Source organism: Lutra lutra, chromosome 1, assembly GCF_902655055.1.
Source record: "Lutra lutra chromosome 1, mLutLut1.2, whole genome shotgun sequence".
Lineage (NCBI taxonomy): Eukaryota > Metazoa > Chordata > Mammalia > Carnivora > Mustelidae > Lutra > Lutra lutra.
Genome location: NC_062278.1, coordinates 76,323,161 through 76,349,880, shown reverse-complemented (window position 1 = coordinate 76,349,880; position 26,720 = coordinate 76,323,161). Strand labels below are relative to the sequence as shown.

Below are 26,720 nucleotides of genomic sequence, written 5' to 3'. Positions count from 1 at the left end.
ATCTCTGCCTGGTCCTATGCTCACCTTTCCTTGATGATGCTTGGGGGCAGAGATGGCTCCCAGCAACCATGTTTATTCAGTCCCCACATATTGGGCACGCCCCAGCCTTGTCCAGGGTAACTCCCACCGTTCAGAATCTGAGGTTGATGGGTATTTTGATCAGAGAAATATGTCAACTTGGGAACTGTAAGAGCCATATTCTTCTGTGTGAACTGTGAAAGAGAGAAATGAGCCCACATCAGGAAGAATGCAGTTAAGGATAGAAGAGTCAAAAAGAGGCAAGATGGAGACTGAAGACATTCTAGATTTCCTACAGAGTTTGGTTCCCCTGTCCATGTGTGCTATTACCCCATCTACATCTGTACCTTTTAGTTTATAATTAATGCCCTTTGTTAATGTAGCTGGAACTGGCTTCTGCTACTTATACAGTTGGCCCTTGAACACCAGGGTTTGAACTGCATAGATCCACTTAACTCGGACTGTGTTGACAAATACAGTACAACTCTGTAAATGTATTTTCTCTTCCTTATGATTTTCTTTTTTTTTAAGATTTTATTTATTTATTTGACAGAGATCACAAGTAGATGGCGAGGCAGGCAAAGAGAGAGAGGAGGAAGCAGGCTCCCTGCTGAGCAGGGAGGCTGATGTGGGGCTTGATCCCAGGACCCTGAGATCATGACCTGAGCCTAAGGCAGAGGCTTTAACCCACTGAGCCACCCAGGCACCCCGTCTTCCTTATGATTTTCTTAAGAACGTTTTCTTTTCTCTAGATTACTTTATTATAAGAATACAGTATAGAATACATATAATACCCAAAATATGTGTTAGTCTACTGTTTATATTATCGGTAAGCTGTTCCTTAACAGTAGGCTACTAGCATTTTGAAGAATCAAAAGTAATATGTGAATTTTCAATTTCAGCACCCCAACCCCTTTGTTGTTGAAGAGTCAACTGTAATCAAAAAAGCTCTAATGAGTATAGATACCATGTATGAATCATTATATTTTTCATGTTCAAACCAGTGAGAGACTAGTGCTTTCTCAATGAAGAAGGCAAAACACGTGTGGAAGAAAGCAACCAAGGGCAGGATGTTGGGGTTTAAATCTTCCTCTTAGAATACCTCAACTACACAGAATCATAGACTATTGACATTAGTTCTTAAAAGTAACTCATTTCCACTGCCCCATATCATAGCTAGATGATATTGGGAAGAGTTTTTAACCCTCGTGGATTTAACTATAATATGGCTATAAAGATTCAAGAGCAGAACCATTCACTCTCTTGAGGTTTCTTCCAACATTAAAACCCCTGTGTCTATGGTACTTGATATGATCAAAAGGAATTTCCCTTGGGATTATTCTTGAAGCCACATTCTACTTATCAAATGGTCAGGAGAGCTCACCATAAGAAGTCATACCAGCTGCTCATGTGAATGACAGGTAAAACTGAACACTTTATTTTTTTTTAAGATTTTATTTATTTATTTGGCAGTCAGAGATCACAAGTAGGCAGAGAGGCAGGCAGAGAGAGAGAGGAGGAAGCAGGCTCCCTGACAAGCAGAGAGCCCGATGCGGGACTCCATCCCAGGACCCTGAGATCATGATCTGAGCCAAAGGCAGAGGCTTAACCCACTGAGCCACCAGGTACCCCAAAACTGAACACTTTAAAACTTAAATGTAACAGGTGCCTGGGTAACTCGATTGGACATCTGCCTTTGGCTTGGGTCATTGTCCCATGGTCCTGGGACTGGGTCCATCATTGACTCTCTGATCATTAGGAAGTCTGCTTCTCCCTCTTTCTTCCCCCTGCTTATGATCTCTCTCTCTCAAATCAATAAGTAAAATCTTACAAAAAAATGTTTAATGTAACAAGTGCCAATTTTGCTTAACTTTCCATAAGACATTTTAGCTTTGCTTCAAAGCAAATAACCTTAGAACAGAACATATTCAACTCCCCTATTTATTTGAATAAAATTTAGCACTTATTATTGAAAGGTGATAAAGATACACATCAGTGTATCGTGGTTGATTGGTGCTGGAGGGGTGTGTGTAAAAGGACAGCGTAGGAGTGATGAGCAGGTCTAGGAAGGAGGCAGGCAGGGTACGATAGAAGGTGTCATGGAAAAAGTGATGAGTTCAGCGGAGGGAACAAAGCCAGGTGGGGTGCACCATGGTGAGAAGGAAGAACAGGGCCTTTCTGGCAGTGGGACAGCATACCCAAAACATGGGGCTGAGAACCAGTGTCCAGTGTTCTGAGACCGGCAGTCCTGTGGCAAAGTAAAGACCACTCTTTCCAAGGTATTCATTCGTGCATTGAGGCTGATTTCAGAGGGAACAAGGTAGGTAAAAGTGAACTTTTAATAACACTGTGGGAACTCCAGTATCTAAAAATCAATCACAAAGGACAACAAAGGGATCCAATACATATTGGAGTGATGGGATCCCAGAGAAGTAGCTATATCATAAAGGGAGTAGAGACGTCTTGCCTGGGACAGTGGGCTAATGAAAAGAGTAAGTAATAATAAGTAGCATTTATTGAGTGATCGCTAAATGCCAGGTGTTCCATGCTTTGCACACATCAACTCACTTTGTGCATCAACTCTGTGATGTAGGTTCTATTATTATCCTGTTTCAGGAGGCTGTCTCCCTCCCTCACCTAGTCCCCTTTCCTGAACTTATCACTGATGCACAAGGTATTTTATTTATTTATTAAGATTTTATTTATTCATTTGACAGAGAGAGAGAGACAGCGAGAGAGGGAACACAAGCAGGGGGAGTGGGAGAGGGAGAAGCAGGCTTCCCGCTGAGCAGGGAGCCCAATGTGGGGCTCGATCCCAGGACCCTGGGATCATGACCTGAGTTGAAGGCAGATGCTTAACAACTGAGCCACCCAGGCTCCCCGGTATTTTATTTATTTAATATTATGTTGTACTTGTCTCTTGCTTTCTGATAGAACGAACTCGCTTTAAGGGCAGGGACTTTTGTCTGTTTTGTTGACTGCTATGTATATACCCAGAACTTAGAAAACATAGTAGGAGCTCAAGAAATCTTGCTGGAAAAGAAGGAGAGAAACTGAGACACAGAAGGGTTAATAACTTGCCCCAACCAGTCCAGCAGTGGCAGGACCTGGGAGCAATGGTATGAACAGCTAAAGGGGGTTTTTAGTGAGGCTCACAAAGGAGCATAACAGGATTGAAGGTGGAGGGTCTGGAGCATCAGCCTGGTAAGAATAGGCTTAAGAATGCATCAGTTCATTTATTTATTCAGTTAGTTTTTCAGCAAACATTTACTGACTCTCTACCATGTAGCAGGCATTGTTCCAGGCCACAGGAAGCAAGGGTGGACAAGGCCAAAGGGGTTCCCCACTCAAAGGAGGGGAGACAGACAACAGAAAAGGAAACGAGTGAATGAATATACGGCAACATTTCAGGGATGATAAAGTCTGGGATGATTATAGAACAAGTTGATGTGATGAAGAGTAGCTGGGGTAGGGGGCCTCCCACTATTAGATGGGGTCTTTGGAGATGGCCTCTTTGAGCGGATGTATGAGCAGAACCCTGCAGCAGGAAGCTCTGAGAGAAGATAATGCTTAGAACAAAGACGATGGGAGTGGGGGAAGCAGAAGTTGGGGCAGGGCTGGGGAGGGTTTGGAGAATGGGATGGAGCCCAGAAAGTGTCCATGGAGATCACAGCTCTGCCCAGGAGGCTGAGCGTTCACAGCCAGGAGAAAGGCCTGTAGGGCAAAGTCTGCCTAGGATGAGAGCCAAGGGGTTAAACAATTGTCCTAAAAAACATATCTGGTCTTAAACCAGGAACCTAACCCAAAAAGGACCCTGATTTGGGGCAGAAGCAGAAGATACTGTGTAGAATGACAGGAGTCTGGGCACGGTGGACGGACTCCATGTTACAAGTGAATTTGGTCAGCTCAAGCCTGCAAGGGACTGACACGGATGTGTAATGTGTCCTCTATGATCCATGCACACTCTGTATTTCTGCCCGGAGCTGAGGAACCACTGGAGGTGGGAGTGGCCTTGGGGAACATCTACTACACATGATATTTACTTGTCCCGAGGACCAGGCTGGTGATCCCCAACCTGAGCGAAACACAAGACTCATTTGGAATGTTCGTAAGGAAATTCAGATGACGGGGCCTCGTCCCCCATGATTCGTATTTACTGTGTTGAGAGCAGACCAAGTATCTGCACCTGCGATGCAGATGGTCTCCAGACAGGGCCCACCTGGCAGAGTGTGCAAGCAAATCACTAACGGGCTTCAGGGAACCCCTGGAACCCCTGAAATGGAATGAAGAGTGTGTGCTTGCATACCTGTATATTTTTGGGTTGTGGGGAGAGGGTCCATAACCTCAAAATCTCAAGAACAGCTGATCTAGTCCTGCCCCGTGTTGTATAGAGTAGAAAACAGGGTCCCACGAATGTGATGACTTGCCTGAGCCTCCAGACAGGAAAACAGCAGAGGTGGGCTGTCACTCCACACTTTTTGCCTGCCCCTCACTCTTTCCTTCACACCCTGCTGACCGTAGGGGTGAGGGGGAAGCGATTAAGCACATAGGAGCAAAGTCGTGACAGGGTTGCTTGCCCCATTTTGGCCCCAGGTGTGAGAGATCAGCAGAATGGAGGTTTGCAATGATGATGCCTTAACAAAGGGCCTAGGCACTCACCTGGATACCACCCCAGGCCCTGATACGTGGACTCTTCGCTCCATGAGGACCTAAAGCCAGGACAGAAGGTACATGGTGGTAACGGAGTGACGTTTCTTGTAAAAATCTGTCTTCCTAGGGGCACCTGGGTGGCTCAGTGGTTGGGCCTCTGCCTTCAGCTCAGGTCATGATCTCAGGGTCCTGGGATCGAGTCCCACATCGGGCTCTCTGCTCTGCGGGGAGCCTGCTTCCTCCTCTCTCTCTCTCTCTGCTTGCCTGTCTGCCCACTTGTGATCTCTCTCTGTCAGATAAATAAAATCTTAAAAAAAAAAAAAATCTGTCTTCCTATACCTGAGCAGGCAGGTGGTTCCAGCCTTCCCCGCCTGTGCTTTCTTTTCAATCCACCTCTTTCCTCAGGCCAGTCTGGATCATGGTCCCACCTTTGTTAGTATGTTCCTCCCAGTCCCGATTCTGTGACTAACCCCAGCGAGCCTCCTCACATTTGGAATGTGTCCTGCCCTCCAGTTTTGGCCCAAATCCTTCAGCCTCTGGCCTCAGCCTGAGCTCCCAGATCCCCCCGCCTTGCTCACCTTCCTCTTCGGAACTAACACCCCCCCCATCTGGGCCTTTTGCCTCTTCACTCCCTCTTCTGTCCCGGGGACAGGGCCCCTCTAGTCCTGGCCCCACCTGTCACTCCATCCTCCCCCAGCCATCTGACCTGCACAACCTGCTATTCAAGGGCTGAACTTCTTCAGAGTCTGACCCCTCCTTCTGCAAGGATGCAAGACAGCTGTGTAAGAAAGTCTGCGTAACACCCTTCCTCCGCCTTCAACAGCGGGCTCAGGGGCTGGCTGGTGGACCACGGGGAGACCCTGAGTCCTGACCAACAACTGTGCATCCCCACTCTTTCCAGTTTCTGTCTAGCCCCCCACCTCTGCTCTGCTTGCCAAGTCCCTTTCTCTTCTGTTCCTTTCTCTTTTTCTTTCCTTTCCTTTTTTTTTTTTTTTTTAATTTCTTTTTCTTTTTAACCTTTCCCCATGCTTTAGGCCTCCCTTGGCCCTTCCCGGGATCCCTTTGCCTGAGAGCAATCCTCAGGAATAAAAAGGTGCCCGAGCCCTTTGTGTGGACCAATGCCACCTTTGTTTTGGTGCCAGATTTGTGTTAGAGGCAGCTCTCAGGGAAAGCTGGACAGTTGGAGCCGTCCTGCAGAGCACGCAGTAGGCAGAGGAAAGAAGATGGCTCAGGAATGTTCCCAACAGCCTCCTCAAATCTGTGGGGGCATGGCTGGCGGCCCCCTAGTCTTTCACAGACAAGGAGACAAGCTCAGGGCTCAGGAGAGCCCCAGGTCTGGAATTAAGCCAGGGTAAAAGTGGAAGTGGACACGGAGCCATCCAACTGGAAGCTGTCCAGAGAGCTGTGTGGGGAAGGATCCCAGCTCACTGCCTCGCAAAGCCTCCACCGGCTCTGTCAGCTGCGGACACTTGACAGTTACTGGAAAGTCGTATCAGACGCTCCTGTCAGCTCTTTGTCCTGTGAAGGAATAGCACAGTGAATGTCTTGGTGAAGATTAATCATTTTTTTCCTTGCCTATGACTGAGGCTGTTTCTCACGTCCTACCCTGGTTTCGCTTGTCTCAAGGATTTCATCGGAAGGGCGGGACATTCCCCCTGCCTTCCCCCCCTCACCAACCCCAACGGGAGCCTGCGATCAGGACCAATGAAAGCAAAGTACCTCACCCACCCAGTGACTAAGAACTCAGAGTATTTAAGAGGTTCAGGAATGGGCTGAGAACTGCTTCTGCTTTCTCCCCAGACAGGCACACTCTCCTCTGACTCGGGCCCTCGCTGAGCTGCAGAGGGAAGGGGGAAAGCCTCCCAGACTCTCTGCCACCATGTGCTACGGCAGATGTGCACGATGCATTGGACATTCCCTGGTGTGGCTGGCCATCCTCTGCATTGTGGCTAATATAGTGCTTTACTTTCCCAATGGGGAGACAAAATATGCCTCTGAAAACCATCTCAGCCGCTTCGTGTGGTTCTTTTCCGGCATCGTGGGAGGGGGCTTGCTGGTAAGTTGTTCAGAATTATTAGAAGCTTAAACTATTCTCTTCTGCTAATGAGGGGTTCTCATGGAAATGTTTCTACAGTGCCTCCTTCCAAATCCAGTTATTTCTGTTTGTTCTTCTTTTTGGAAAGCAGATCACACCAAAGTTGCGATAGGTCTGGTGTATTAATTTTGTTAGACGGTTTACAAATTCCTCTTTCAACTAACAGTGGACTAACTTTTTGCTATCCTCTCTTACTTTACAGTTAGAAAACAGATATTAGCTTTTAAATCAGATCTGAGACACTATAGAGTTTCTAGTACTGGACGGGGTGGGCATTTAACATTTACTCTGGTGGGGTGGAGGACGCCGCTGGTTCTCTGTCTAAATCAACAGTTTTGGATCCAAATTCTCTGCTGTTTATTCTCAGGCATCTATGGCAGAAAAAAAATCATGAGTTATGAGTGCATTGCTATTCAGAAAGAACTATAAATTTTCTCCTTTATGTAATCCTGGGTGTGGTTTCTAGGAAAAATCCTACAGTTAGCAGCAGATCAGGGTCTGAAGCTCACAGTGGAATGTGTTGTTTTTTCCAAGGTTTGTTTTTAATTGAAGTGAGAGGAATTTGCCTGCCAACCTGGGAGCTGAAAGTATTAACTTCAACCACAGCATGGAAAGAATGTGGACAAACTCAAGTTTGCCACTTTAAATGCTGGGATTGAGAGTTCTAGAAAGACATTTTATGGAATCGCTAGTACCACACAGAATATTTTTCTTAGCCAGGAAAAGACATTATAACATTTAAAATGAATACATTATTATGAAGCTTTATTATCATGTTCACATAATCATTTGTCCTTCATGTAACATCGCACCTGTTTAAGCTTCTTTTGATCTCAAATTCAGAGTACTTCATACTTTATTTAAAGAGCTTTATTGTGAAGCCACAATTGTAAAATAGTATCATCAAAGAAGCAGTTCATACTTACTATATGGTGTCTTCATCTCTCCAATTTATGAAAAATTTCAGTTATTCTATGAAAGACTGTTAGTATCATCTAAGTTTTGCAAGGGGGAAAAAAATCAGATTTGAAGACAGAGTTTAAGAGTTTCATCCAGAGCTGAGGGACAGTGCTAGGAACTCTTGTAGAAGAAACTCTTTCATAGGTTACTATTTGAGCTCTCCTGTCCTGCACGCTCACCCTAAAGACACATTACAGGCAAACAAGCAAGCACTCCACTTAGAGGGCTTTTGTGCTCCTTCTGGTTTTACATTCTTTGAGAGCCTCGGGCAAGCGAACCCAAAGCCATCCACTACTGTCAGAAAGAAATATATTCTAGCAAAAGATGCTTAGCTGGACTCTTATGACAGGCTTCGATTTGGGGGGAAGGCGGTGAACTTTGTTTCCCTGTTTTCCAACCAGATGTTCCTGCCGGCATTTGTGTTCATCGGGCTGGAAGAGGACGACTGCTGCGGCTGCTGTGGCCACGACAACTGCGGCAAGAGATGCGCGGTAGGTGTTCCAGCTCCCAGGGTGGAAACAGTCCTTGGGAGGCGGCTGGGGCCTTGTGGGCTCACTTCCTCCCTTTCTGCTCTCGCCAGATGTTTTCTTCTGTCCTGGCTGCTCTGATCGGAATCGCGGGATCTGGCTACTGTGTCATCGTGGCAGCCCTGGGCTTGGCGGAAGGACCACAGTGTCTTACTTCTTCGGGCCAGTGGAACTACACCTTTGCCAACACCGATGGACAGTGAGTAATGGTTTCCCGTCGGGCCACGCGTTCTCACCGCCGCCTGGTACAGTGGCAAACCCAGCAGGTTAGACGGGCAGTGGTCAGCCCAGCGTCTGTCCACTCAGCCAAGTGTCTTCGCACTGACTCAGGCACCAGGTGGTGTCAGAGCGTGGATCCCCGACCCGGAGAAGCTCTCCGTGCTTTTTAATGGATTCCCTGATTCAGCCCTCATCATAAATTTAGGGATAAATTTAATAGGGATGTGTTGACTTCCACTATTGCTTCCATTTTACAGATGAGGTAAAGGAGGCATAGAGAGTTGCAGGAACTTATTCAAAGTCACAATGCTGGGAAGGACATGGACAGTCAGGATTTGAACCCATGCAGCCTGGCTATAGAGTTTGTGCTCATACAGTATGTCCACTATACCAGAATGATTAGCTGATTTTACTGTTTTATAAAAAAATATTATGGAATCATTACATAATATGGATGGAAAGCATATGAATTTAACCAAAGTCCAGGGTAGATCATAGAACTCCCATACATACACTCACATATAAGATAATAACTACATACAACAAACTCTTTATTTAAAGTGATCAGCCTGTAGGAGACAGGTCTGATACACGACTTTAACATCAGGATAATTTAAGGTCTTTTATTTTATGTTGATGCTTCTATCTTATCCATTATTGAGGAAAGATCAGAAATAGCTGATAGAAACTGATGTACATGATGACGAATGAATGACATCCTTCTTTGAATTTTGAAAAGCTTAGTTATGAGATTCATGAGTGAAAGTAATATGAATAATGAATTTCGATTGCCTTTATATCATCAAGACTGTTTATCTCCCATGAATTGTGTAGCATATAGGGAGTTCATAAATCATGAATATGGAATTCCATGGACCTGGATTCCGTCCCAGCTCTACATTTTTCCCTCAGCAACCAGGATAAAGTGGACTGAGCTCTGTGTTTTCAGTTACTTCATTTGTCAAATAAAACCAGGGGTAGTTGTCAGGAGGATTAATGAGATAATAAACATAAAGTATTTGTCACAGAAACTGACACAATCTGACCATGGCCTTTGTTAGCTGTTAATACTATCTCCTAACTTACAATGAATACAGCCAAGGTAGCCTCAGAAGGAAAATTAGCACTTAGAGCTCTAAGAGCACTTAGAGGGGTTTGAAATTTCGGTGGTCAAAATGGTTATTGATCATGATTCAACTTTGTTCAGAGCCTACTGAATGTATTAGTAGAAATTGGTTATTCACATATGCACAGGCATACAAACTACTGTACAAATCCACCTGTAAAATTGATCATGATGAATGTTGCTGGAAAGCGAGGAGAAGGGCAAGTATCACTAAACATTTTTACAGCTGTTTGAGCGTATGCCCCTCCCCTGGCCCACCCCAGCTTCTGTAAAAAACCTTCTGCTTCTATATCATTCCTCACTTCAACCTGTCCAAGGAGATCAGTATGGGAAATAACTAGTGGTCACAAGCCGGTGTTTAATTGCTCAATTGGCAAGTGGGGCTCAAGAATTTTTTTACGTTGTGTCCTAAAATGACAAATTCTTTTCTCCACTGATAGGCAGAAAGACAGGGTCATAAGGACAGAATTCTTTTTTTAAATCAACAAATTGAATTTCTGATGGGCTCAATGAGCCTTTCAAAGTTAGGTCTCTAATTCCAAGTCCCTTTGTTCTGCTGTTTTAGAAAAACTGATAAGAAAAGAGTTTTATACCAGACCTCTTTGTGGAATTAAGTCAATTGCAGATTTTCCCACATGATTGAATCCTATTTCATTAAGGATCCACATGCTTTATGATGTAGCAAAGGCTGAGATTCTAAGAGAATAATCAGAGATTGAAGTTTTTCAGACTGCAAGAATATTCAGGTATTTAGGAAATCTCCTAAGTCACGTATATATGTATATGACTTATGTGTGTGTATGGTCAGTCATATGTGATTTCAGCATGGTTTGCTAGTAATTCTCAAAGTGATTCAGATTATTTATCATTCAATTACTTTTATTTTATTATTTTTTTAAGGTTTTATTTATTTGACAGAGAGAGAGAGAGATCACAAGTAGGCAGAGAGGCAGGCAGAGAGAGAGAGGGGGGAAACAGGCTCCCTGCTGAGCAAAGAGCCAGATGCGGGGCTCCATCCCAGGACCCTGAGACCATGACCTGAGCAATAGGCAGAGGCTTAACCCACTGAGCCACCCAGGCACCCCTCAATTACTTTTAAAAGTGTTGAGTACCTACTTGCCAGATACTGGTCTAGGGGTTATATATACAATGATGAAAGTTCTGCTTCCTATTTTCATGGAGCTCAGACCTGTGGAATAGTTATATAAGCAGGTACTCTCCTGGGTTAGGTTATGTGTCCTTCCTCAAACTTGGTTTATTTGATCAGTATACCTGTCACAATGCGATTGCATCTTGTTTCCACTCTTAGAGTCTCTGCATTTCCAAGGCAAAGCCCATGCCATGTTCACCATTATACCCCCAGCCCGGGCTTAGTGTCTAACTCACAGTGAATGCCCAATATTTGCTGAATTTTGTGTTTCTCATTGCAACATGACCTGGGCTAAATTCCTCACTTTGTGAAATGACTTGGACTAGAAAAATTTGATACAGGTCAATGAATTAATTCATTTCTTTTTTCTCTGAACGAAAAAGCACCACACAGAAAGTAGCTTATGAGACATCCCATTAGGTGTGGTCATGGGACAGAAGTTTCTTTTTTTTATCCGCAGGTACCTTCTGGATACCTCCACATGGTCCCAGTGCATTGAACCCAGCCATGTTGTTGAATGGAATGTCTCTCTGTTTTCTATCCTTTTGGCCCTCGGTGGAATTGAATTCATCTTGTGTCTCATTCAAGTAATAAACGGAGTGATGGGAGGAGTATGTGGTTATTGCTGCTCTCGCCAACAGGTAAGAAACTGTGTGAAAATGTCACAGCCTGGTCCTGGGGTATTCAATGACTATAATATGCCATTGTTTTCATCAGAAAGAAAAAAAGGCAAAATTAAAAGCTGCTCAACTTACCAGCATTTGTCCTTATACCATCTTTGTAGCAAAAGCATTTACAGCATATGGTTTTGCTCTGGGTAATAAGCTTCCTTGAGTGTCATAGTCCCTGGGTTATCTTGTTTTTTTGTAGTTGGCTAAGTGTATATAAGAAAAATGGTGTCCATAAACAAAGTGTTCCTTCAAGAGCAAACTCACTACCCCTTTCACGGGCTCCAGCCAAAGAGATACAACTGTGTTTGCTCTCATGTTCCCAACTAGCGTACACAAATAGTAATCAACGTCCCTTGCACTAGGCGCTCAGCTACACTCACATTTCAGATGCCACTATGAGTCAGGGATTAAGCAATATGTCTACAATCCTTTAGTCAGGAAGGAGCAGGCTTCGGACCCTGGGTCATCTTATGCCACAACCCCTGCTCTCAGCCTGTATGCAATACTTGCTGTTCTGTTGCATCTCTTACAATTCCTTCCTAAAAAGGCATCACAAAAATGCCGGGACAGCTAAGCACAGAGAATCACTAGTAACCTTTGAATAGCAGCTTGTCAAAAGCCTTTCAAGGTGAAAGAAAACCAGGAAGCACTTGTTTCCTGAGGAAATGATTACAGAGAGAAGTATGCATTTGTTAGTAGCAGGGAAAGTTCTTGTTTCTATATCTTCCTAAAAAAGAAAACTCATGTATTAATGAATTGATGGAAGTCCAGCTTGTTTGTTTTATGCATTATTCTGTAAAACGGAATTAGGTGAACAGAAACTTAATTTCTATTTTCCTAATCATTTACTCCCCTGGTTCAAGGTCTCTTTCTCTTAAAATAAGACAAAACCTAATGAAAACTGAAAGTCCACTGCTACCCTGAAAAACCTTGCTGTAAATAAGTGGAAACTTTCTAAAATTTTTGAGGGGAAGTTAAAATAAAAATCTAGTTTTCCTTATCAGGCGAGTACAGCAAGATTAAAAATTTCCTTTGGGAGCTTGCCATATTTCCAAGAAAACAACACAGTGGGAAACTTTCAGTGTGGAGTTGTTTCCAGGCAATATTGTTGGGGAGAGGCAGAGAAGAATCCTCTCAGAATTACTTTAATGTAACCTATCTTCAACCTTGAATTTCGTACAAAGCAGAGTTTAAATTAGATGAGGCCCCGCTGGACATCAGCCCTTGTGCATTTTTGGAAAGAGACATAATATGTCAGTGACCACAGCTGCTGCCAGTGGTTTGTCAGAGTGACCCTCCTCTCTGAGCTGGGGGGTGGGGTGAGGAGAGTGGGGGGTAGGGGGAGTCGGGGGGTGAGCAAATAGTCCTACTGTGTTTCCCATCCGAAATTCACAATAGGGATGTCTTCTTCCCAGAAATGCCAGTGCAGATCTGCTACCTTTATTCCTCAGACAAAAGACACTTTCAAAGGGCAAGGTTTTTTAGTGTAGATGAGTCAAGTCTGTAACTTGGTAGCATTGAATCGGGAAAGTTACCTCCATTGAGCCCACTCCTGGGTGAAACTCCCGTGGCATTATCTCTAAAATCCCTAAGATTAAAAACCTACCCCAAACACATTCAGAGCCAACTCAACACCGGTAAGCTGCGTTTTCATAGCCCTTTCCTGCAGCTTTTCCTCAGAGAGGACAATGGGTGTCCTTTGTTTAGGAAACATTTCATGGGCATTGTCTAGGCTCTCAGCTGAAGTTGACATCAGCCTGTTTTATGTCTGCTTCAAACAGGAAATTTTAGGACGAAAATGGCATCGTCGTCTCGTTCAGCCTGCTGGTGACCTAATGCCTATCTCATTTTCTTTACAGCGATATGACTGCTAAAAGAACCACCCCAAGACAGAACCACAACCTTCCTCTATTTCATTGTAATTTATATATTCTACCGTATTAATTTGTAAAACTTTGTACCACTGTATCATACTTTACATATTCTACTTTTATAAATGTGTATAAAGGCTGGCATCTTCATGTGATGTCAAGCGTAGCAAACAAACCTGTTTTTTAGGACTGTGAAAACAAATGAGGTCATTTATTGACTGAATGATGGTCGCTTCTCAGTGTAGCTGAGATGAACTCTGGCCTGAGTAATGTTTTTTGAGAAGCATTATAAGGATAAATATCATTTTCCCATTTCTATTGTATGTGCATTGGTTTATTAAATGGAAGATGTCTAGTTACTGTTTTTTTTTTTAAGACCATGAAGGAGAAAATCCAACAACTTGAAAAGATGTGGTTTTTTTTTTTTCACTGTTTATATGGTGTTTCCCATTCATATGCCTGCCAATCTGACAAGAGGCCTTTATGAACTGTTCTGGGTTTTGCGAGAGACAGATATTTGCCCAAAGCAGGACAGCTGGTTGAGAATGCCCGAGCTAAAGGAAGGAGTCAACACCAGCAATGTTGTCAGGAGTCCTGCCAGATCTTACCTTTCTCTAACACGTGGAAAACTTTTTGTCCTTCAAAGACAAGTGCCAAGGATCATGTCTGGAAAAAGAAAAAAGGCCTGGATACTCGGACAAGAAAAAATGGGAAACGGAATAAAACAGTTAATCAACATCATGGGAAAATGGGGGAGGAGGAGGAAGGGCAGGAGGACCGTGAGGAAATAACCCCAAAACTTGATGATTGAAATCCAACAAAATAAAGTATCCACTACCATGTTTAATTTCATTGTCCTTTATTTAAAGTTCCTCCATTTTTCTCCCTATTTTTCTTCCCCAGCCTGTGGGTAGTACAGCCCCTATTGCTGGGGGCTTTGTGGCTTCTGGGTGTTTTATCCCACTTTCTCTGGCTCATCCTCGCCCTCCTCATCTACCTTTCTCTACCATCCACTCATTGTAGTTGCTCTGCATCACTTGGGGTTGAGGTCATTACACCGCATATGTAACTCTCCTTTCTACTGGATGCTCCAGGCGTCAGGCCCCTGTGGAGGGTCACGGACATTTTCTCCCTTGCTAGTTTATTTCAATTGTACAGTTACCTTGACAGTCCATCACCCTAACATCTATAGAGGGGGAGACAGAGATCACATGTGTTCCAGCAGTGGCCTAATGAGTTGGTCTTAGAACAACTGTGCTTTTGGAACAGGATTCCCATCGAAATGATATTTTGAGAAACATGCAACAATTTGAATGTGATACAAAAATAATATGTAATTTTGTCTCATTCATCAAAGCATGATCACTACTGTGAGCTATTGCATATAGTCAGATCAGAGGAAATAGTACGTTTTCATTATAGGTTTAAAAACACTAACATTCTTTTCTCACTGGAGTTTAAAACCCTTCTACCAGATATCTATACAAGGGCCTCTTGGGAATTCTTGGGCACCAGATTAGAACCCCTGAAATAGAAAATCCAAAGAAAAGGTGTAATGATCAGTACTAATGATTGCCCCATCCCCAAATCTATCCTCAAAGGCAACAGCAATAATAATGATTAATCACGGGGCACCTGGGTGGCTCAGTGGGTTAAGCCTCTGCCTGCAGCTCAGGTCCTGATCTCAGGGTCCTGGGATCAAGCCCCGAATCGGGCTCTCTGCTCAGCAAGGATTCTGCTTCCCCCTCTCTCTGCCTGCTGCTCTGCCTATTTATGATCTCTCTTTCTCTCTCTGTGTCAAATAAATAAAGAAAATCTTAAAAAAAATTATGATTAATCCTGATAGTAGTAACAGCAACCATTTGTTGGGGTTCTTCTGATGTATCAATTATTGTAGTTTTTTTTTTAAGATTTTATTTATTTGTTTGAGATAGAATGAGAGAGAGAGAGAGAGAGCACACAAGCAGGGGAAGCAGCAGGCAGAAGGAGAAGCAGACTCCTTGCCAAGCTGGAGCCTGATATGGGACTCTATCCCAGGACTCCGGGATCATGACCTGAGCTGAAGGCAGATGCTTAACCAACTGAGCCTCTCAGGAATCCCTGTTGTTAGTTTCTACACATTTATTTCACTGTAATCTCTCAGCATGCCCTAGGAAGTGGTGTTTATCTCCACCGTGCAGAGTTAAAGCTCAGAGAGGTTGAGTAATATGCCCTAGGCCTATCTTTAACAAATGTAAGAACTATGGTTATGAATCCAGGTCCGTCTAACATGAAAACCCACGTTTTTCTGGCTCCTCTCCTTGGCCCCCTGTACCTCTTCGGCTATCCCTGTCTGCCCAGGTGCTCGAGTCTTGTCTCCTCTAACCAACTCAGCCCGTCCACCCACCTGAGGGGCCCTTGGACAGGTCCCTGGGACCCTCGATCATCCCATCCCACTGCTGAAATTTGAGTGACTCAAAGTTTCCCCCAGTTTGTAAATTCTCTAGTAGCAGTCATTGGCATTGTCCAGAGGAAACGGCCGAAACAAATTACCTTCTATCCTAGCTTACTTATATTTATAGCCCACACTCTGGGTCTATAATATTCCAAACCCTTAATTTGACTGGAAATTCCCTCAGAGATTGTGCAGAAACAGCTTATTATCACCTGGCAACATAAAAACAGTAAGATCCCTGTAGACTCTGAGTCACCTGAGTAGCACACATGGCCTGAAGGTTAGCTAGTTCCCTCTGAGTATCCATTCACCATAGTTACCAAATTTATAAATAACTACCTAAATACATGGAATCTCTCCAATTAAAGTCTGAGGAAATTGATAGAGTGTTACCTTCACTACAATTTGTTTCTTGTAGGTGTGTGAGTTCTTTCTATGTTTCCTCTGACACTTATCTATAGTGGGAACAGGTATGCGATTTGTTACAACTTTTCAGAAAAGCAACTCTCTATAAGGTTTGCATATCTTTTTTAGCCCTGTGTGTGTGTGTGTGTGTGTGTGTGTGTGTTTAAAACTTTGCAAAGTGCCAAAGACAGCAGAGAACTTTTGTGCTCTGAGCACTGGGGAGAAAGTATTGGGTTATAAAGTTTCCTGCTTTCACAGGATTATTCCAGGATTTCTGTGCCAGGGTGATGACCTCATACGCCATCATGGCACTGGGGCAGGTTTATCTACGGCAACAAAGTTGATGTTGAGGATTTCATCCTGAAGCACACAGGTCTGGGCATCTTGTGGCGAATGCTGGACCCAACCCAAACAGTTCCCAGTTTCTCATCTGCGCAGCCAAGACAGAGTGGTTAGCTGGTTGGCGTGTGGTCTTTGGCAAAGTGAGAAAGAGCATGAATATTGTGGAAGCATGGATGGGTTTGGGTCCAGGAATGGCAAAACCAGCAAGAAGATCACCACTTCTGACTGTCGGCAAATCTAATACATTTGACTTGTGTGCTTTCTTAACTAACAGACTATTCCTTCTGTAGCTCAGAAGAGTACCTCTTCACACCAATTGCTCAAAATAGCCTATAATCTTTGTGCTCTCACTGCAGGTCTATGGTTCTGTATTTTCCTTTTTCCCCTCCAATAGCTAGATTGTAGAGTTAAGTTCATGATTATAAAGTAAAAACTAAACAAACAAACAAACCAAGGATGTTCAGTTTCCAGGAATAATTTTGGGAGTGGTGTTTATATCCAGAAAAATAACAAGGGCTTCAAAGTCCAACAAGGAACTGTTTTGATAAAATGTCAGCACAATAAAATGTTATTTATATTTATAATACACATGTGCTAAGAAATAATATTGGTCAGATTCTGGGTGATTTTTGTCTGGATTCATTTCGCCTATCTCTGCCTATTAAAGTTTCTGTAGTGAACACATATTACTTTTGAGAAAAGAAAGTTTCATTCCTAAAATCATTCAGGGAGTGGTCCATAGTCTTTGAAGGAAAATCCCCAAGCGTAGGAGAAAACCATTGTTCCTGTGGGTGGACAGAGGAGTCATTCTGCAGTGAACACATGAGAATAATTGCACAGGCAATTAGCCAAAGGGATGGGCCAGGTGAGGCAGGCAGTAACCACAGGCTACAAATATGGTAGGGAGTCCATAATTTCCCGTCTGTGCTTGGGAAATCCAAGTCCATGGTGTCTACTTGGTCTAGCTACCAAATAAGATTTTTATAAATATCAACTATATATCTGTTTTTCCATTCTTAAAAATGAAAGTGATGAAATGCTTTTATTTTGAGCATCGATCTTTTATCAGGGTTTTTGTAGGCACACCTCGAATTTTCCTCATTTTACTTTTCTGAGATGAGAGGGAGGGTTAACGACAGGTTTATAAGATATGGTCTGGCATGGTTTGTGGAAATGATTCAACGCATCCTACATAGAGAAATTGTCACCCACCCCAGGCTAGTACAAATGGTTCTTCCTCTCAACACAAAATATTTTGTGTGTCTGTTCATCTTTGTCAATATAGACACTTTTTAAAATTATTGCAGCTCGAGAAACCTGTTTGACCTTTCTGAAGCTGGATATTTTTTGTTAATTCCTAGAACTGATTAAACAATCCTCTCCCTTTCATGCATGCATGCACCCCCCCACACACACACACATACACCACATATAATCACATTTCCCTACCCTACAGCAGTTAAAAAAAACAAACTATGGATACATGAGAAAACATGGGTGAATCTTACAAATAAGGGGAATGAAAGCCATCAACACTGTTCCCTCTCCCAATTTTGATGACACAATTCTGTATGTACTCTCAACTCATGTAGCTTGGTCCTTAAATACAGAGGGGTGAGTTCCCTTATGCAACATTTCACACACTGGTTTTTATAGGAGCAACACTATCATTCCCACATAGGGGCTGTTTCAAGATGTGTATATATACAAGTTGCATCCTGTGAGTGCAAGACTCTGTGTCAAATGTTTCATTTGCTAATTCTCATCACACCCATCTCTGTTCCATGTATATAAATATTATTAACTTATACACAGGACTCAAGGCCAATTGCAATGGCCGCTAGCATCTCAGATGTAGACTGTACCTATAGGTTTGAAAACAAAACCAAGGGAGCCAGCTTAGCAACTCATGGGATACCTAACTCCCTATTGTTTAAGGCAACCCCTTGGTAAAGGAAATTCTAGAACTACACAGCTCTCCTGGTAATCTTTGACAATGTAGGTTAAATTTTTAACCTTTTTAAGCCTTTTCTTTCTAATTACTTTTTTACAGGGCACCTGGGAGACTCAGTTGGTTAAGTGTCTGCCTTTGGCTCAGGTCACGATCCCAGAGTCCTTGGATCGAGCCCCGAGTGAGGTTCCCTGCTCAGTGGGGAGTCTGCGTCTCCCTCTCCTTCTGCCTCTGCCCCTTTCCCCGTACTTGTACCTGTGCTCTCTTTTTCTCTATCTCTCTCTCAAAGAAGTAAAATCTTAAAAAAATAAAAATTACTTTTTTACAGGTAATAAAATGCACACAAAAATGTATAGCTCAGTGAATTTTTACATACATGTATTCATACTAATCACCATCCAGATCAAGATATAGGACTTCCAGTGCTCAGACAATTCCCTCATAACCTCTCCCAGGCAGTACGTACCCTACCACAGCCACACACGCTTAGAGTAACTACAGTTCTGATTTCTGTCATCATAGATTAGTTTTGTCTGTTCTTGAACTTTACATAAATTGATTAATAAGGCATGCTCTCTTTGTGTCTGGTTTTTCTCACTAAACATTATATTGTTGAATGCTGGCTCCTGAAAGATCACCAGAACAATCTGTTCAGAGGACAAAGCTGAATGTGTTGCTTCCTGCCATCAGGGAGAGTACCACCTAGAATGAGCTTTCGCGGGAGGGGGAAGGACAGAGTTAAATTTGAGATTTTGGTTCTGGTTTAGGTGAGTCTTTCAACGTGAAGATTTGAATAGGATTGGTAAGAATATATCATTTAGGACTGTGGGAGAAGCAAGGCAAGGATTTTGAGGTGAACGTTTCAAAGGCTCTTGAGGTGTCAACTCTTGATGTTTTCTATTGAAGAGATGATGGGTCTTTCAGGAAGTTCTATAATGAACAATAAAGTGATTCACCTGGGCAAGAGTATCCTAGAATAGTAAGTAAACTGTGCTAATGGAGACTAGGGAATAATAAAATCATAGTAAATGTAGACAGTAAGCTATAAGCTGTAGACAGTAAGCTAGAGCAGTGTAGAGTTTTAGTCCTCAGTGTCCAAGTTGGGGGTTGGAGGGTAGATCGTTTCCATTTGCAATGGTTTTTATATTCGTCTGTTGTCTTCTGTAGCAGTAGCTTGTTCTCATCCTTTGCTGTATAGTGTCCCATTATTTGAAAATAATATAGTTGATTTACTCATTGATTCTATTACTGGATATTTGGGTTGTTTCCAGTTTCTGTATCTTTGGAAATATGAGACTATGATCATTCTTGTACATGGATATAAGGACACACTGGGGATGCCTGGTTGGCTCAGTAGGCAGAGCATGCGATCTTGATCTCAGGATCATGAGTTCAAGAGCTACACTGGGCCTGGAGCCTACTTAAAAAAAAAAAAAAAAGGCACCCTCTGGTGTTGGTTTGCTTTTGCCTTGTTAAGGAATCAAACTGCCAGTGGAGATTCTTTTATTGGGCTTTAGTTAACCACACAAGGAGCCCAGAGATCCCCCCTGGCCTACCACCCCAACACTTGGCTCATCTCTTTTCACCCAAGGGCCTGTCAGTCACTCACTGGTTCAGTATTTCTGGACTGATTACTACTTGCCCTGCCCTGCACAAGGTGCTGAGGACACAACTGTAAACAAGATTTTACAAGCTCCACAAGGCAGAGGCCTTGAATATGTTACTCACCATGGTATTCCCAGCATCTAGAATAATGACCAGCAGACATCAGGTGCTCAATGATCGGGTCTGCTGCCTGTTTTTTTTAAATAACGTTTTATGAAAACACAGCCATGCTCATTTATTGACATATTCTCTATGGTATCCTTCCTGCTACAATGGCAGAATGGGCTGTTGTGAAAGTAAACATCTGTTCCACAAAACCTAAAATATTTACTACCTAGACCTTTACTGAAAGAGTTTGTGAGCTCTAGTCTAGCTGGCCATTTGCCTAGCTAAAAATGCATACTTCCATTACAATAGAAGAGGAGAAGAATGGGTATTTTTGTTGTTTTTAAGCCGATCATAGAAATTAGAAAAAAAATATATTAATGAATAGAGAGAGAAAAAAAAATGAACCTGGTTTACCTATCATCCAGCTAGAAGAATGGATACTAAGGGATATATTAGGTTCCTAGGGCTGCTGTAACAAAGTACTCCACACTGGGTAGCTCAGAGCCAGAGACATTTATTTCCCAGTTCTAAAGACCAGAAGTTCAACATGGAGGTGTCAGCAGGGCCATGCCCCCATGGAAGGTACTAGGGAAGGATCTGTTTCAGGCCTTTCCTCACCTAGCTTCTGGAAGTCTCAGGGGCTCCTCAGCTTGTAAAAGGACAACCTCTCTCTTTATCTCTTCGCATAAGCTTCTCTCTGTGCATATCCATCTCTGTGTCCAAATTTCCCATTTTTAGAAGGACACTAGTTGAATTGCATCAGGGCCCACCCTAATAACCTCCTTTTAACTTGATTACCTCTGTAAGGTCACATTCTGAGGTATTAAGTATTGGGACTTCAATATATCTTTTTCGAGGGGATACATGTCAACCCATAACAGAGGAAAAGATAGCAGTGTCTGCCTGGGACTTGATGAGCATCTTCTGAACGAAATAGGTGCCCTATGAGACCTCTTTGAACACGTCTGGAAAATAGTGCACACAAATCCTCCTGAAGAGTCACCACACCCATTAACATTGCATAAGCTCTGAGAATTCTTGTTGTAAAACCTGTTTAACTCAAAACTTCCCAAATTGTTTAACTCTCAGAGCCTAGGGCTACAGCTTTGGAAAGAAAGTAAATAGCAGATAAGAACAGCACAGACATGGGAACATGACATACTTGTGAAATGACAATAGAGGATAGAGGTTAGAGGAGATTTTCTTTCTTCTTGTCTTTTTTAAAGATTTTATTTATTTATTTATTTATCTGTCAGAGAGAGAGAAAGAGAGAGAGCATGAGCAGGGGGAGCAGCAGGCAGAGGGAGAAGCAGGCTGTCTACTGAGCCGGGAGCCCTACCCGGGGCTCAATCCCAGGACCCTGGAATCGTGATCTAAGCCAAAGGCAGACACTTAACTAACTGAGCCACCCAGGTGTCCCCAGAGATTTTCATTGATGACCAGGAACTTAGGCTGAAAGAGAGCATTTGTCAGTATAATCATCTGCTGTCTGTTCAATGGACAGAAACTGATGTACTTTATGTATGTTTGCTGTTCTTGAAAAAGCTTGCAGGGTTACCACCCTTCTGGATCTTGCTCTGATTCTCTAAGAGAATATTATATGACCTTCAACAGCCCCAGTTCCCTAAGTTTTGTGGGGAGTCCTGATTGCCAATGTTACAATCTTGGAGAAGAATGTTTCTACTGTAGCTGTCTTGGTCTCCAAGTGGGAGACCTCTCTGAGTGGGAAAGACAGTAGAATTTCATTATAAGGCATTTCATCCCTTAATTATAAGGCATTTCATCCCTCCATAGTTCAGCATCAAGCCAGCTCTCCCACCAACTCCATTTCTGAGTCCCAGTGTGTTTATCATGGGGTGCGCTTGTATGTGAGCATGGACCCTGGTGTGTGTAGAAAGATTGAGAAGCAACTTCCCTCTGCCTTTGCGCATGAGCCCTCTTGGGTATGGGTGTAGAGGTATAGGGAGCAAAGACACGCCATTGATGTGAGGCAGGGAAAGCTTGAGGTTGGAAAGAGACAGAAACAAAATGACATGTTAGTAACAAGTTTCTGCAAAGACAAGTTGGATGATTCAGGCTCTAGCACCCCCAGCTAGAGGGTCAGGGTGCCCTGTGACTCAGGTAACCTGTGAGCAATTAGGCGTTTCTTTGGCCAGGGAGGTGTCACACTAGAGGCAATGGTGAGTCTCATCTTGTATAATGAGAGAAGTATTCATGTTTATATCTTCAGGGCTCCCATATGTAGATGGTAACATCAGGGTTTGATAGTTTGTAGGTGTGCCAGGTGCAAGGACAGCACCTGAGTGTGGAGAGAAAGGATGAGTAGGGCTGCAGATGCTCCTTTGACCTTCCCTGAGCACCACACTTTTCTTGGGTCCACACCTCTTACTCTCCCATCACCTCTGCTTCTGAGGGTAAAGCAAACTAAACTAAATGGTTTTCACAGACCAGAAGTGAGTGGTTCTATGTGCCTTTTTGAGGATTCTTTCTTTTTGCTTTGGAAGTCATTCCCCCTTTAATGCCACAAGCAATTAAACGACAACTGGATCCTTATCTGAACTTTTATCAAATAAAAAGCATATTTGAGTGACTGAAGATCCACAGAAATCTGAATAGTTGAAGAACCGTATCAAAAGGGCGCTGGGTTGGGGCACCTGGGTGGCTCAGTGGGTTAAAGCCTCTGCCTTCGGCTCAGGTCATGATCCCAGGGTCCTGGGATTGAGCCCCCATCGGGCTCTCTGCTCAGCAGGGAGCCTGTTTCCTCCTCTCTCTCTGCCTGCCTCTCTGCCTACTTGTGATCTCTGTCTGTCAAATAAATAAATAAAATCTTTAAACAAAAAAAGGGTCTGGATTTTGCTCAGGAATACTGAGTTTGGGTTATGGCTATTAAACTTAAGCAAATCACTTTTTCTCTCCGAGCCTCAATTTTCTAATCTATAAAATGGAGATGCGAATGTCATCTCTAACTGCCTATCAGGATTTGGATGGTCAAATTAGAGCCTATATAAAATCATGATAAGCTATAAAGTTTTGTCTCAGATGACTGTTATTTTGTCTATAAATATAGAGATTAGAATAGTAGTTCCATTCTATTATCAGTCTCATTAATTCTTGCTTCATCGTTCTCTTCCTCACCCAAATCCAGAGCTCTGGGATTCAGTAGCCACCTAACATGTGAGGAATTTTGCATATTATTTCTTCTTTCAACCCTTAGAACAGGAGCTCAACTCTGGCTGCCTGTTAAAATCACTTGGTAACTATACCCCAATATCTGCCATGAACATAGATGTAAGCTTTCTCAATAATATATTAGCAAATCAAATCCAACAATGTATAAAAAAGAATTATATATCACAGCTAAGTGGGATTTATCTCATGAATGCAAGGCTGGTTCAGCATTTAAAAATCAATTAATGTAATCTACCACATAAACAGACTAAAAAAGAAAAAAAATCACATACTCATATCAATAGATGACAAAATCCAATACCCATTCATGATTAAAAGAAAAAAAAACTCTTATCAAACTAGGAATAGAGTGAATTTCCTCAACTTGATAAAGAACATCTACAAAAATCTCTAGCTAACATCTTACTTAAGTGAATAACTAGTCTTTCCTGCTAAAATCAAGAACAAAGCAAGGATATCCCTTGTCACCACTTCTTTTCAACATCATGCTGAAAGTCTTAGCTAATGTGGTAAAACCAGAAAATGATATACATATGGTTTCACTTATTTGTGGAGCATAACAAATAGCATGGAGGACAAGGGGAGATGGAGAGGAGAAGGGAGTTGAGGGAAATTGGAAGGGGAGGTGAACCATGAGAGACTATGGACTCTGAAAAGCGATCTGAGAATTTTGAAGGGGTGGGGGGTGGGAGGTTGGGGGCACCAGGTGGTGGGTATTGTAGAGGGCACGGATTGCATGGAGCACTGGGTGTGGTGCAAAAATAATGAATACTGTTATGCTGAAAAAATAAAAAAATTAAAAAAAAAAGAAAATGATATAAAAGATATACAGATTGGGAAAGAAGAAATAAGCTATTTTTGTTCACAAATGACATGAATGTCTCTGCAGGAAATCCAAAAGAATCAACAACAACAAAGGACCCCCCCTAGAACCAATAAATGATTATAGTAAAGTTGCTCACTGATCTGTAGGAAGACAGGCAAATTTCTGGAACATATGCTCCAAATTTACTAGTCCTGCATCCATAGCAGACATCACTCACCATTCCCAAACTCTTTCCCAAGGAGCCCAGACATGGCCCAAGATCCTTCTCAGCCCATCAAGAGGGCATCAGTAATTGACCAGATTGCCAATAAAATCCTCTCAGGTATCTCTGCTTTGTAGATTTACTCCATCTCCAAACCAGGATCGGCTATGCTGGATCTGTCTCCCGATTCCTGCTTCCATTTCCGTGACTTGAAAAGTCCGCCTTTTTCACAGGCTAGCTCTCCAACAGACTCTCCACAGACTCTGGCAACTGTTCAGGCTTTAGGACAACACCGTACCTTCATACAGCACTTCTAGTCTTTAGATCTCAAGGACTTTCTGCAAACATTAACTCATTTATTTGAAAAGTCTGCTGCTATGAGAACTAATGAGATAATGTTGATGAAACACTCGGTATTCCCAAGATGAAAGACAGTAGGCTATTCATCAAAAAGCCATTTTAGAGGCCACTGAAAAACTCTCACAGGCATTGGCTGCCTTTTCTACTTTGCTGCGAATACCGTTTAAGGCCAGTAGACAAGGCCACGACTCCGTGCTTCAGAGAAGGCTTGCTGATGTGGGAGGAATGGTGGTGAGAACAGCTTGGTAGAACTCCATCCAGCATTTGTCACTTTCCTGTTTTATGATTGTAAGCAAGTTTCTTAATGTCTTTCAGCATCTCTCTCCTCCCATGTCCAGTGGGAATGATACTGTCTGGCTCAGATAATGTATGTGAGAACAGACACTTGATGTCAGCTGTTCTGGACCTGGGGCCAGCCGGGGCTGATTTTAAAGAGCCACAAACAAGTATATCTGCACTTTAGTTAAAGAGGCAATGTAAAGGTCAGTGCTGAGAGGGGAGCCTTCCTTTGGCTGAAAGGAGAATTAGGAGAATTTACATCTTTTAAAATTTTCCCTTATTGATCTACATTGTAAAACAAGATCCATGCTGAGTCCTGCGTGGCCCGAGAGGTCAGATTATGTCCATTTAGACCACTGACCTCTCTATTCAAAACATATTAAGTGGTTACTGCACGCGGAGCTGAAGAATGGGTTTGAAAAAGCAAGCTTTCATTTCTGCTGCGTGTGAGCAGAAATCCTTGCTGCAAAATGCAGGTAACACATTCCGTCAGTTCCGAGGTACCCACTTTTGTCACATTGTAACATATGGAAGTTGGCATGCATCTTACAACTGAAGGCATGTCACAGTTTAAGTAATACTTATTTCATAAATGCAACATTAAGTAGACTTTATTTCATTTCTTTTTTTTTTTTTAAGATTTTATTTATTTATTTGACAGAGAGAAATCACAAGTAGGCAGAGAGGCAGGCAGAGAGAGAGGAGGAAGCAGGCTCCCTGCTGAGCAGAAAGCCCGACGCGGGGCTCGAACCCAGGACCTGGGATCATGACCTGAGCCGAAGGCAGCGGCCCAACCCACTGAACCACCCAGGCGCCCCTTTATTTCATTTCTTAATGGTTCACAGAACACCTTGCAAGGGATGATATCTTAGATTCAGTAAAATATAACAATAACTGTCTCTTGGGGCCATTTGATGGTTAATAGGGGTCAATTAGGGAAAGGCACCTGTATTTATTATTTAACACTGCATAATAGATTACCCCAAAACTTAGCAGCTTGAAGCAATAAACCTCCCCCCCGCCCCGCCCCCACCACCTCACAGTTTCTGCAGCCAGGAATTCAGGAGCAGTTTAACTCAGGTTCTAGGTCAGCGTTGCTCATGAGGCTGCAAAGTGAACTGAGTCCACTGTTGTCTGAGGCTTGACTAGAAATGGAGGATCCACTTTTAAGATCACTCATGGGTCTGCTGGCTGGAGGCACTTATCTCTGCAATGTAGCCCTCCCTATTAAGCGGCTTAGGACAGGCATCTGGCTGATCCTAGAGTTGATGATGTGTGTGTGTGTGTGTGTGTGTGTGTGTGTGTGTGTGTGTGTGTGACAGAGAGAGAGAGAGAGAGAGAGAGAGAAGGCCCAAGATGGAAAGATGGAAGCTGTAGGCTTTTACGCCTAATCTTGAAAGTTACCTACTGTCTCTTCTGCCATATTCTATTGATCACACAGAACAACACTGGGACAAGATGGGAGGGTAAGGATTACCTGGCACTATCCTGGAGACTGCCTCGAATAGCACCCAACACATTGAGCAATGAAAAGAAAGTCAGAAATAAACATTAGTTTTCTTTCTTGTGTAGCACTCTTCTTTTTATGGGATATAAATTCTGTTGGAAGAGATTGAGTCTTCCTTTAGCTTTATACTACCACCAAAACTCATCCTGTCAATTCATACAGCAGTCTAGCTGGAGTGGCAAATGCAATGAGAGTGAAAGGATGTTGAAGACAAGATTCTGTATG

At 42.9% G+C, this 26,720-nt stretch overlaps 1 protein-coding gene and 1 pseudogene across 1 annotated transcript; both read left to right on the top strand.

Moving 5' to 3' along the window:
* Nucleotides 1-6,441: 6,441 nt before the first annotated feature.
* TM4SF1 (transmembrane 4 L six family member 1) lies at nucleotides 6,442-14,134 on the top strand. The gene is made up of 5 exons (XM_047727560.1): nucleotides 6,442-6,724; nucleotides 8,125-8,214; nucleotides 8,304-8,449; nucleotides 11,206-11,386; nucleotides 13,276-14,134. The coding sequence occupies exons 1-5, from the start codon at nucleotides 6,548-6,550 to the stop codon at nucleotides 13,288-13,290; spliced, it is 609 nt and encodes a 202-aa protein (XP_047583516.1). The 5' UTR covers nucleotides 6,442-6,547; the 3' UTR covers nucleotides 13,291-14,134.
* Nucleotides 14,036-16,806, top strand: LOC125098022 (peptidyl-prolyl cis-trans isomerase A-like; annotated as a pseudogene).
* The last annotated feature ends 9,914 nt before the right edge of the window (nucleotides 16,807-26,720 follow it).